The sequence below is a fragment of the Corapipo altera genome, unplaced genomic scaffold, assembly GCF_003945725.1.
Source record: "Corapipo altera isolate COAL_440 unplaced genomic scaffold, ASM394572v1 56, whole genome shotgun sequence".
Taxonomy (NCBI): Eukaryota; Metazoa; Chordata; class Aves; order Passeriformes; family Pipridae; genus Corapipo; species Corapipo altera.
In genome coordinates this window covers 4447013-4460104 of record NW_020884896.1, presented here as the reverse complement: position 1 = coordinate 4460104, position 13092 = coordinate 4447013, and the positions used below count along the sequence as shown (strand labels likewise).

General features: G+C 36.0%; 1 protein-coding gene across 2 annotated transcripts in view; it reads left to right on the top strand.

The window, feature by feature from the left end:
- LOC113949455 (gamma-aminobutyric acid receptor subunit pi-like) overlaps positions 1–13092 on the top strand; it is a 47518-nt gene that overhangs the window by 24073 nt on the left and 10353 nt on the right. For both annotated transcript variants that reach the window (XM_027648072.1, XM_027648073.1), the window contains 4 exons: positions 108–175; positions 1409–1626; positions 2274–2356; positions 6790–6927. In XM_027648072.1, coding sequence (XP_027503873.1) covers positions 108–175; positions 1409–1626; positions 2274–2356; positions 6790–6927 — 507 coding nt within the window. The remainder of the gene's footprint in view (positions 1–107; positions 176–1408; positions 1627–2273; positions 2357–6789; positions 6928–13092) is intronic.

The following is a 13092-nucleotide window of genomic DNA, read 5'->3' as shown; positions in this document are numbered from 1 at the left end:
TTCTAAACATTTAGAAAAAAAAATTGGAAGATTTTGTAGCCAGTTCTCCTGAAAACTGAGTATGAAAGAGCTATGAGCTACATTCTGACTTCCTCTTTTTTTTGCAGATGGTCCTGTGTCAGTTGGAATGAGTATGGATATTGCAAGCATTGATACAATATCAGAAATAAATATGGTATTGTAGCTTTTGCAGTCTTTTTTTGTTCTACTTGATAAGCTAATGTCTTGTGCTTACAGCTGCTGGCAATGTGACTTTGGGCTCGTCTCCTTGTGAAGTCAAAATGGGTTAGGAGGTGGAATTTTATTTTTTACTACAGATATAGTTTCTAGCACTATAATGAATATAGAAATGCAGCTGCTAATTACACCTCTCACAGATACAAACAGAACTTTGCTACTGAGTATTAATCTTAATGAAAGTCATGTGGATCAGTATTTATTTTCCAGATTAAATGTCTAAATCTTTATGCATTTCAGAAAAATGAAGATGTATTCATGAACCTTTGAAGTCACTGTCTTTCTTTATGATTAGACACAGCTGAACTTAGACTGTTTTTCTCTTCTATTTTTACTGTCACACATTAATTTATTCCAGCTGTGTTTCATGAAATTTGTATCATTTGTTTTTGAACAAACTATGAAATGGAATATAATTTCTAATTAAAGATCTTCCATTTGTAAATCAAATAAAAGCCCAAAATTCATTAATCAGCTGTTAAATATTAGTGTATTAGTAATTATTAGTTACTATTTAGAAAGGGGGAAGTAAGGTTAGAACTTCAGATGAATTTATAATATTGGTGAAAACACTCCATAAAATCAAAAATTGATTTAAAATGTGTTAGGAAATAGTGTTATTTTAATGTAGGACTGCAAGGCATATCTAAATTGAAGGGGAATTGGCTGAATGTTATATTCAAGGTCTTGATAAATTTGGTATCACTGTTTCCTTTGTGATGCGGAAAGGATAAATTGTGCTAAAAGATGATGATTCTTGTTTCACTAACCTCTTTTGTCTATCTAAATGTATTCAGTTTTTTCCAAAGTGTTCTTAAAAAAATCATTGTTTATTTAGTAGCTTATGCGAACAAAATTATGTTTGGAACACTTACATAAATAATTCTAAAATTTAAAGATTTGCAGAGCCAGATTATCTGCTTACAAAGTTCCAATGACTTCAGCTGATTTATAGTCCCAGACTCAGGCCATCAGCTTTTACTGTAAGAACAAAATCTACCACCTCACATTGAGTGCTAGTAAATTTGTCAGTATGAGAGTCAGTGCAGCTGCTGTTGGACATGGAGAGTCACAGTTTATTTGTGCCCAACAGCTGTTTCCTTATATTTCTGTAAAACAGAATACAACACAGGCTTCCTTTATATGGTAATTTTTTTTTTTTCTCTTTCAGGACTACACAGCTACCATATTTCTAAGGCAGCGATGGACTGATGAGAGACTTTGTTTCGATGGTAATAAGAGTTTAAGCTTAGATGGTCGGCTTGTGGAAATGCTTTGGGTACCAGATACATTCATAGTGGATTCAAAAAAGTCTTTTCTTCATGATGTCACTGTTGAGAATCGTCTTATAAGAATATACCCTAATGGAACAGTCTTGTATGCTATACGGTGTGTATATCCATGTGTCACCCTTTGTAATTGGCATCTACTTTGATTTTAAACTTTCCAGGTTAGCGTATTTTTTGCTTAAGAAAATGGTTCTATTTGTAAAAGTAGAATATGCATGGCCTTGTAGTTCTATGAATAGTAATATCATTGGCCAATATGAATGAATTATTAAATGTAGTAATAGATCTTCTCTTCTTCCCTAATTAGACCCTTTTGCTTTCATGTAGACCAAATACAGGAATTGTATGTTGCAATTTCAGTTGTTTGCAATGAAGGGGAAGGCAAGCTGTGATGATTAACTTGCATTATTTATTGTGGATTATTCTTTATAATAGGTTTTGATAAATATAACCAAATCTTAAAATATATTACAGAATAACAAAGGAAAATGTGCACTGTAAGTGAGAAGGGAGCAAACAGTGCCCTTTTTAGACTGCTGCTAAACCCGGATCATCTGGAGTGTTTTCCTGTTTGGGATGCTATTACTCTTGCACATTAGATACCAGTAAATAATAGGGTGTTTTCCCTCCCAGTAGGTATTTGCCTGCAAATGTTATCTCAAGGAGGATGCATAGCATTTTTTTTGTTTTTACTGGTGAACAACTTTATGCTGTTAATAATTAGCAAACTGGTTTTTTTTTTTCAAGGATCACCACAACTGTATCATGCAGCATGGATCTGACTAAATATCCAATGGATAAACAGACATGTACTTTGCAACTGGAAAGCTGTAAGACCCTTAATCCTTATTCTTTTTATACAACTAGAAAAATATTTGTGGTTTTTTAATGCTAGATATTATCAGGGTGGCTGGAATTTTTAAAGAAGGCAATGGACATAATGTGACCAGTGCCTATTGAATTACAATAGAATCTGTGTACAAGGATATCTGCATGACACATCACTGAAAATAGCATGGCACTACTGAAATGCTACAATGCCATTAATGATTAAGCAAAACATCGGGAGATTCTCACAGGCTTGGTTTTGCAGTGCATCCTGCAGTTACTCTGTTGGTCTTCAGAGGGAGTTCTGTGAGCAGGCATTTTCTAGCACAGACGAGGAAATTAAATTTCTCTTTCAGAGAGCGTGTAATTTTTTCCCCCGAGATACAATTCCTTTAGGAGAGAAAAAAATTAGAATAAGGCTTATTTGTAAGACATATAGTTCTTCTTAATAATTTACTGTTTTCATACTGAGAAAATGTAATTGCATGGACAGTTCTGAGATTGATGTAAACAGGTTTATTATGACTTATTTAATTGCCACTGTACCAGTGCTCTGGGAGACAATGTTATCAATTGATGGACCAAGACTAAATATACTTTCTCATTTTATCAACCGATGTCCTCATATTTTCTTTAAAATATGCTCTCTAATACTTTGTAGATATGGTTACTTTGCAAACACCCAAACATGCGTTTTTATAGGTAACTGTTTGCTATCATTCATATGACAAGATTCTACAAAATAATTTTTGCATGGAATAACATAAAATGATAACCAATTCTGTAAGATGAAAATATATATATTTAAATATGTACCAAAACATACTCAAAATCTTTTGGAAGGCTTTTCAGTACTTGTCAGGTTTTATTCTGTATCTCTTCAGGAGTGTGTGTGTGTTCTTTATCTCTTCTTGATAATGACCAATTAGAAGATTGCTGTAAAATTTCATTTTAGACAGAAACACAAGGGAAATGAACCCAAAAACCTTCTTCACACAGGAGTCCCTCTAGATAAGCAGTTTTGTAAGATCTGTTTAACAAATAATGATTTGAATTAGAATTGGAATTTATTTCTAATTTATTTTCCTTTGAAGAGCATACTGGTAAATCAATGTATATGGATTTAAATCAACAGCAATGCCTAATGAGTCATTTAGTATTTTCTCTAGTTCCAAAATGAAATATACGTCCCACAGGAACTTAAAATTTATTTGACAGAATTAAAAAAAAAAAAAGAGAATTCCCCCTATAATTAAAACCAAGCATTTTTCAGATTTATTCCATCTGCTTTTTCAACAGCACACAAGTGTCTCCTGTCCAAAGGGAAAACACAGCCACGTCCTAACAAATGCTCCAATTGCAATGGAGTTTAGTTTTGAGGAAAACAGCTAGAAGCAATAAATACAAAAAGGAAAGAGTACGCCTTTGGCTGTGGCCCTTTTTTTTCTGTGCACTGCAGTCCTTTCTTTTGGGTAGGCTGGAAATGGGGGTTGTTTCCTCATGGGATAAGCTATGGTAATTTATAGATGAATAATGACACCATCCTAGAATACTGCTTGCAAAGACCATTACCTGGGTTTTAAGAATTGTGAGTGCAAACATACATGCACATCCGCACACATACTGATGTTTATAAAGAAAATAAATAAAATGTAAAATATATTGCAAAAATTTGAGCTGAAACAAAGTGTTAGGCCCTTTATTAAGTGATTATCGAGATATTATGAAGTAATGGCTTTACACAGTAAAGCATCCCTACTGACCTCTACAACATATTATTCTGCTATTACTAGTTAATAACTTTAATTGACTTATACTTTCTACATAGCAAAACACATTTTGACCAAAATGCCTATTTTTTTCCCCCTGTTACTGCAACTCTTTAGAAGGTAGTACTGGCGTATGTTAGGAAACAGGAAATTGTCGCTCTGAGTCTCTGTTGATATGGCTGCTGTGACATTTGGGAAACTGGAGGGCTCCTGGCTCCTGTCTTGCTTGGTGCTGCCAGAGAGGTTCATGCTCTCTGCCATGTGGCAGGGAAAGCCACCATTCATTCATTCTGGGCTAAAGGTTTTTTCTCCATTCCCCCCCCCCCCCCCAGGCTCCCAGTCTGAATACATATTCATGTCTTGGGCCCATCTCTGAAATTTTATTTCCTTTTTGAACTTGTCTTTTACCATTTATTCAGTGAAGAGGCATGTGAAGGCACTTAACTTGTGCTTGACAATCAGGGAAAATTAAAATTAGCAACAGAAAGGTAAAGAAACTAATTTGTATTAGGCATTATGAATGTTTAATTCCAAATTTACTATTCCTGTAGTTAACCTTGTTGACATTAGCAGCTCATACTGTATCAACGATGTACAGGAAAGAGAATTTTGGGCTTGAGAAACTAGTTAGAATGAAAACTCAGGGTCATGTAAAGAGAATAAAGATTACTTCTAAAAGCCAAATAACATGGCTTAAGGATTTTGTCTCTATAAATTTCTAAAACATTTTATAATTAGTAAAATATTAATCCTCTGAATAAAAACCAACTTTGCACAGAGGGAGCACTGTGCTATTTAACTTTACTGTCTATTGGGAAGGCTCTCTCCATGAAAATTTGGAATTATTATTCTCAAAGAATTTTCATTGGAAGCATCACCAAAACCCACTAATTGTTCAGCTAATGAAAATATTTTGGAACAAAAGCAAGACAATCTCCATTTCGAGATATGCTTGTTATTGTCCGTGTGGGCACCAAAAACTTCTCCCATCTCACACAACTTGGAAGACTGAATGTCTCAAAAAATGAAAAGGAATCTACTGTGGTTATCTCTAGTTCTTTGGACTCTCTTTAAATGTCTGCAGTTCATTTATACTGAAGGGAAGTAAAATGAATCCATGTCTGGAGTCACACATAAAAACTTCTTTTATGAACCTCTTAGTTTTGACTAAGGACAATGCAAGCATTTGTTTATAGGTTACTTTTATTTTACATCTCCCAAATCTGGGAATTTTCCCAGCATGTGGTTTTAGGGAATTGAGAACTTAGTTTGGATACACATGCTTTTGACTTAGTCTTTTGACACAATGCTATTTTGGCTTTAATTGCTACAAATATGATAATGTGAGCAGAGATTCCAGGTCATGATCCCTTTTCATATAAGTTCCAGTGTTAGTAAAACAAAATTTACTTTTAAAGAAGGAGTGGAGAAAGAATTTCCAGGTAAAATTGTCATTTTAATTGGTAACCAGTCCACTGTTTCATTACAATGAAATTTCTGAACTTGGTTTTTTCCTACATGAAAGGGCTGTAAGAAATCGGTTTTGTTTTGTCATTGCAAGAAAAAAAGCCAATAACTTAAAAATATTAGGAGGTGCTTTTAAAAAAAAATTTAATACATCATTTTTTCTGTGATTCTAGAGCTTTGTTCTTTTTGCAGCATATACCCTTGTGTAATGTATTGCCTTATTGTCTCACTGTAATTTACTTACAGTTGACTGAGGTCTAAAAATAATCATCTGCTCATGTTTCTGTTCCCTAAGCTTAGCTATTAACTCGCACAATATAAGTCTGTCAAATACAAGAATGATTGATCTAAGTAAGCTAAAGAAAAAGATGTTCAAATGCTCCCTGTTAACATGTAAATTACATTAACATAATCTTGAATTAATCATATACACTAGTCTGTAAAGTGTCTGCCTTTCATATAATGGGGAAAAGCTACAGAGGTATTTTAGCTATGACTGTGCTGCATATTGACAAGTGTGTGCAAAATACAGTTGCCTTCTGATAGATGATTCATCCAGCTCCTAATTACTATCTGAAGGTTAAGAGGAAACCTCCTGGGGCCCCTGAAGCATGCCACACTGTTGAGCCTGCAGAAACATCAGCTTCTAAGCTGGTGTCCTTGGGAAGTATTCAAGCTCCTAAGCCAAAACATCATCTCAAGTGACGATTCAAGCCGAGGTCAGAGCACAGCACCAGCAATCAGCAGCTCTGCTGCTCTCCTCACCCCTTAATTTCTATGGGAATGAGGACCAAATGCACTGCACCACAAAATAGCATCTTGGGATGCAAGAGAAGGCACGTTTCATGTGTAGTGCAAATGCTGGCAGTGCTGTAATTCATAAAAACTCTGTTTCCTTAAAGCTTTTGCCTTTAGAATACCATATGGTACTAATCTGTTTTATTAGTTTGTCATCTATCCTGAAATAAAAGATACAAAAAGACCACCTCAAAAAATGTCAGCTTTCAGCTTATAAGACTTTGCATGTTATTGGGAGTTTTGTTGTGAACAGGAATTACATTCTGTCAAAACTTGTCGTTGTTTATGTCTAACTGTACTTTCAGGCAGACAAATAAGAAACAGCTGAACCATAAGTGTGCTCAACACAAATTAATTATTGCATAAAATAAACACTCTTGTTGGCTTGTGTATCACTACAGGGGGTTATAACATCAATGATGTTACATTTTACTGGACCAGAGGAAATGATTCAGTTCAAGGTTTGGACACACTCCGGCTGGCACAATACACAGTAGAAGACCACTTTACCTCTGTGTCTGAGGCTGTATATGAGACAGGTAAAAACAACCTTATAGCACTTTCTAGGTACAGTTTGTGATATGGCTCTGGAAACAGAGCAGCATTAAGGAACAGAGCACACTGCTTTCTGTTAGACTGACAGTTTTCATATTCTAATAATTACATTTTTGAAGCCATACTTTTCCAGATGTTACAAGCAGAGATCCAGCTAATGTAAAGACTGAGAGTTTTTGAGCATTTTCTTGGAGGCTACACATTATCTAAAGGATTATAAACAAGTGGTCTACTACTTCTTCCATTTAATGTCAGGGAGAGCTCGTGTGAAAGAACGAGTTGTCTGTAAATTGAGCATCTAAATTGGAGACAGACCAGGGACCCTGGGGTACCCAGCTCAGAACAGCCACTCTGGCTTTATTAGGCAAGTCAAAAGTCTGTTCATCTATGGAAATTCCAAGAATATGCTGAGTACTTTAATAACTGCAGGAAGTTGAATTTCATGTCTACTGCTTGTAGGAGTTGTTCTTTATCTGTGGCAGCCTCTGCCCAGCCTGGTGGCAGCAGAGTGCAGATTGCTCAACCGGAGGTTCCTCTACCCAGGGAAGGGCATTTCCACAGATCTACTCTTCTGCCAACCTTAGGAAACTGCTCTAGAAAGTTTCCTCTAACTGCAGGACTTAACCTCAGGAAAAAGTGTGTTCCTATTTATTTTCCAGAGATTTTGAAAGGTCTTTTGGAGATTTCAAGACCTGCCAAACCCGCCTTATGCTCTTTGAGTTACTCTTAGGTCCTTCATTGCTGCTCTTCACTGTGTACTTGGTTTCTCTACTGCTCAAGTCAGCACACAAACCAAAAGGGTGATCTTTAACTCAAGACACACACATCCTTCAAAACTGCAGTTTCACCAGAGAATATGTTACTAATTCCGAGCCACAGAAATAGAGTTTCTCTGTTCTATTATTGGGTATTTCTGCTTTAATAACACAACATGAAGAAACTTGTGATCTAAATTCAGGCTAAAAATCAAAGTTCTTTAAGTGGATAGAAAAGTAGAAATTAAATACCTACTAACAGACTCTAGGATTATAGAGTTTCTTAATACTTACATAAATGACATCTGCCTGCCTTCCTCCTTCTTACAGCTTGTGGGTAAGCAGCATCAGGTTCAATCAAAGAAGAATAATCCTTACTGCTGTTCTACCCAGAAGGTTATTAGAACCTGTTCACCATACAGGAAAGTATTCCTGCCACCTTCTATCACAGAATCAAGACTCTAAAAAAAAAAAATAAATAATTTGGTTTGGTTTGGTTTTGGTTGGTTGTTTTTTTGTTTTCGTTTGTTGTTGGGTTTTTTGATTGAATAGACTAAGGCCAGTTTCCAATTAGAGTTGACCAGGTGTGATCAGACGAACTGTACTCTTGTTCCAGTAAATGATGCTGTCTTTCTCTGTTTGTGTTGGCAGGAATCATATGTATCAAGTCAAAAGCCACTTGTTTTAATTATACGTTTTAACACACGCAGCTTAATTCGATTTAAATTTCTCACACCTCCTTGTTTCAGTTCTCCTGTTCAAGAAAGCCATGCTGTCAAGTGCTAAATACTACATACTGCATAAAATTAAATCTCCTAATCCTCTTAATTTTCTATTGAGTCATTCTGAATTAGGTGTTGTTTTGTACAGATTTTTTTGGAAAGCGGTGCCTACTGTAGCCCATATTAAAAGAAAAAAGTAAACAAATTATGGAGCTATGTAGTCAATTTTGAAGTGAAAAATTATGCTTTGCATTTCCTTAATGCCATTAATAGATGAGAGTATTTCATAAATAACAATTACATTATAATTAACAGTTATTTATAACTGCTACAATTCAAAAGGCTTAAGCTAGTTATGAGAGAAGAGCTGTGTGCAGTATTTCCTAACACAGCGAAAAAAGCAATCAGGATTTGATACTCTGTGAACTTGAACAGACAGTACAGCTGCTGTGCAAGTGAAATATTGTGCAACAGTGCAAAGCCCAAGTTCACATACAGCCACTGACAGAGCCAAATTTAAAATGCAGTCAGCAAAATTCCTGCATAAGTAACTTCAATAAATTTAAGAAAAGGACACTGTGAATTAATCTTGTTTGCAGAACAGCATGTACCACATAATAGTAATCACATTATTGTAATGACATAATAGTAAGTCACTGTAAATAATGTTAGGTAGATTGCTGGCTAGGGTTTGGTGTTGACTTTGTTTTGATACAGAACAATTTCCTTTTAGACATGGGTAAAGTAATTGTTAGAAACACTTCCTACATGTCTAACTGTAGTCCTCATTCTGCATACACTGCTACACTCTTACACTGTGTATCTTCATCAGTGGGTGCTGGGTTTTTGTTTAAGTGTCCTGCCAACACCACCTGCACTCTGAGAGTAATAAATACTGATATAAAAAGCTTACTTTTCTTGTTGGAAAAACATAAAAGCAATGAAGGACTGTTACAGCCTAGCTTTTTGTTTAAACAATCATAGAAATAAGGCTGGAATACTTTAAGAATTCATTGAATCTATTCTCATGTCGCAGGGCAAGGTCATCTATATCTACAGCCTACTTCCTGACAGATGTTTCTAGGAGTAAGTCAGACAAACCTCCAAAGTGCCTGCTTCACAGCCTCCCTAGATGATCTTTTTTTCCTGGTGTTTATTACACGCATATTTTCCTCATGTCTAATCTTGATCTCCCTTGCTGCATTTCAAACCCCTATGTGGATATTGAAGACAAATGCCTTGCTATTTTTCAGTGGCGCCTTCACTGTTTCAACACAGATACATATTTTTTCAGACCAACAACTCTCCTCTTTTTTAATTTATATAACCAATTTTCTAGATATCCTCTTTTTGCTATTGTTGTCCCATCAAATTTCTCATATCTCTGCTGATATGCAGCAACCAAAACTGGGTATCCTGTTCCCATCAGATGGATGGAAGGGTTTACTTAATGTGTTCCATGAACTCTGTTCCTCTTTATCCATTCTAGGTTGGTATTTGTTTTTGTAAAAAATAATCATGCATTTTTGACCTTGTTCAGCTTGTGATTCCTTCTACTTCTCTGTCTTCCTTCTTGCCCTGTGACCATATATTTCCTGATCTCTGGGAACGAGCAATGCCCATCTGAGTGCAGGACTTTGTACTTGCTTTTGTTGAATTGCATCTTGTTTTACTTGGTTTTTCATAGTTCAGGTATTTTTGAGCTCTAATCCTGTTCTCCAATGTGTTAACATAACACTCCACTCTCAACAGACACTTGGTATGTCATTCTGTTTGTTAGTGAGCAGTAGTGGGCACAGGACAGACTCCATGTGTTCCCACTCAATAAATGCTTCTATTTTCGCAGCAAGTGATAGCTAATTAATCTCAATTACCATTTTTAGTTGGAGAAAGAAGCAAAAACATAATTTAAAACTTCAGGCTAATTGGCTGTTGATAGCTTTTTTCCAGCATCTTTCCTTAGGTCTTACTCTCGCTACTGCGACCCTCCTGCTAATTCCTCAGTGGCAGCAGGAATGAAGAGGCTCAGCTTGCTCAGGTCTAGTCTAAAGCTAAGTCTTCAGCCCAGAAGGCAGAGAGAGACATGTCAGGCAACAGGGCTCTCATTGCACTTCCTCACTTCAAAAATGTCAAGTCAACAAATTGCCTATTCAAAAGGTATTATTTTGGCAGAACAGAGGGAAAGAAGAGGCAGAAGCATAAAGTAAGTCTTGGCTCCTTGATGCACATAGGCAAGATATTTGCTGTATTAAAAAGAGATCACAAAGGCAGCTGGCTGCTGTTCTTGTCTACAGTCACTGCCAGGGTTTTGATGTCTATCACAAATCCTGTTTTAGCCTTCTCAGTCTAGAAGCCCATCAGTTCTCATTTGGCTATGCAGTGCTGAAGCTCTGTGGTCCCCTGGCCACCACATTATCAGCTTCTCAGGGGGGAGGTCACAATTAAGCCAGTAACAAGTTGCTGTCACTTATAATTAGTGATCTGAAATCAAAAGGGATACAAACTATATATAGACTGCAAAAGTTTTATGAGAGTGTATAAATATAACAGACTCTACAAAGAGTGTATGTTCATCAGTCAGAGTCTCTTCCTCTCTAAACACAGGCACTACCTTGCTTTGTTCTACAGGCTCATCTTCAGTTTTCTATCATGAGTTGTTTTTGAGATAATTCTGCAATGTAAAACAATTTAGAAAAAAAAAATTGGTAAATGCGTTGAAAAAGTTGCAGTAACATAAAAACATATTGAAATGCAATGAATGAAACAGAAGGATATTGGAGGGCATTTTTTGTTAACTTCTGCAAAGTTTCTTGTAGTATATATATACGTAGAGATGGGCACTTGGAAAACTTCCCGTGGCATAGTTTTTCTGGTTTTTTTACAGGTAAGCTAAATGGATAAATATACCTCCTGACAAACACTACATGAAAGGGTTTGCTTCATTCTTAGGAAATTTGAATTTCAAACTTACTTTTTGTAAAGCGTTTTCATGAACATGAAACACATGTTGAGAAGCCTGGCCTGAGCTTTAATTTCCTCTAGTTCACTTCTGAAAAGCAAGTAAGAAAAGAGATAGTTCATAAGATCTAAACTATGAAGAACAAAAAACTGATTTTTGTCTGGGGGGGGGACACAAAGGAGCTATAATAGCATATTAACAATATGTATCGACACCCTTAGCATCCTGCAGCAGTCAGAGAATTGTATTTCAGTTGTACAACTTATTTGTTGTGTACGAGTGGGGGCATAATAATTCCTTAATGCATGTGTTCGTTGTAAACAAGCAATAAAAAAATTATATACTGAAAACTACATTTTTAGTGTATAGTTAAGCCAGTAAAATCTATTTACAACTTTCCTGTAGCATGTCCTTAAAAGACACAAGTAGAGAAGAAAATGATGCATTGGTAGAATTCTACTGATGTGCTTGTGCAAGATGTACATCACACATTTTAGCAGACACCCAAGGGGTTAGCATAAATAATTCATGATAGAGAAAAGTATGCTCTTTGTGCCTGACTGCATGCCCCTGTGCAGGATACCAAAGTGCTTCTTACATAAAGAATGATGTGGAGCAGTCTTTTACTGGAGTAGAGTTCAGCAAAAAGTCCATAGAAGTAGCTGTGGGGAAGATGCTCCCATCCCATAACACTTAGAGTGGAAGTTATAAATGCTGACAGCATTTATAGAGGATCAGTTCTTCCTTCAGGTGTCTCTGTTGGGACCACCTGCTGGTGAGAGATGCTGCAGAAAAGAGCAGAGATGCAGCATTCTGCCATCAGCTGGGAACAGATGCCAAAGAAAAATGGCATTATCAGAAAATGAATGACCTGGCATGATAAGGAAGCCTGTTTAGGTTTATGTCTATTTTTCAAACAGTGCAGCAATAGTCATTACTGATAGAATCATCAGTGGAGATTCTATACAAAGTGTTAGATAATCAGCACTATATATTAGAATATAATTCTAAAAGACAAAAGCCAATCTTCAAAGGCAAGTTATAAAACAGAATAAACTAGTTTTTATTGCCTTCATAAAAATCTGCCTTAGACCTGGATCTAGACCTGCTCAGCTACTGAGAAAGAGGCTATTCGGGTATAATTTTTATGATACTGCAACAAAAGTGATCAGCTGGATCAAATTGTACTTTTTTGCCACCTTTTTTTGTCACCTGTCACCTTTTACTTTTTAGGGTACTTAGCAGAATTTACTTCTGCCCTCTAGTAAATTCTATAAAGCCCCAAAATAACTCAGTTTAATCTTCTTTTGCTGTGAGGTGACCTAAGTAGAATACCCCACCTTCTGGTGTGTTTAGCATATGTATATTGACAGTCATTTAAGTTCAGAGTCATCTGAGAAAGTGTTAAACACAGTAATTCAACACTTTGGTAAGTGCTAATGCTATGCCTTTGCTGCCGTTAGCTATCTGCACAGAGATTAATTCCATCACATTATCACATTTAAATCAGAGCAGTCTCACACGGACGTGACACTCATAATGGGTGAGAAACTTGAATGAAAAAAAATCTTTTCATTTTATTGCAATTATTTTGTTGTCAATAAGACTCAAGCAAGGAGTTAATCTGAGCTGTACTTGAGTTAACTCTAGTAAAACCAGGACTAGGATTATATAAATCTGTTTCAATTTTGATTTGGCTGATGGCACTATAGT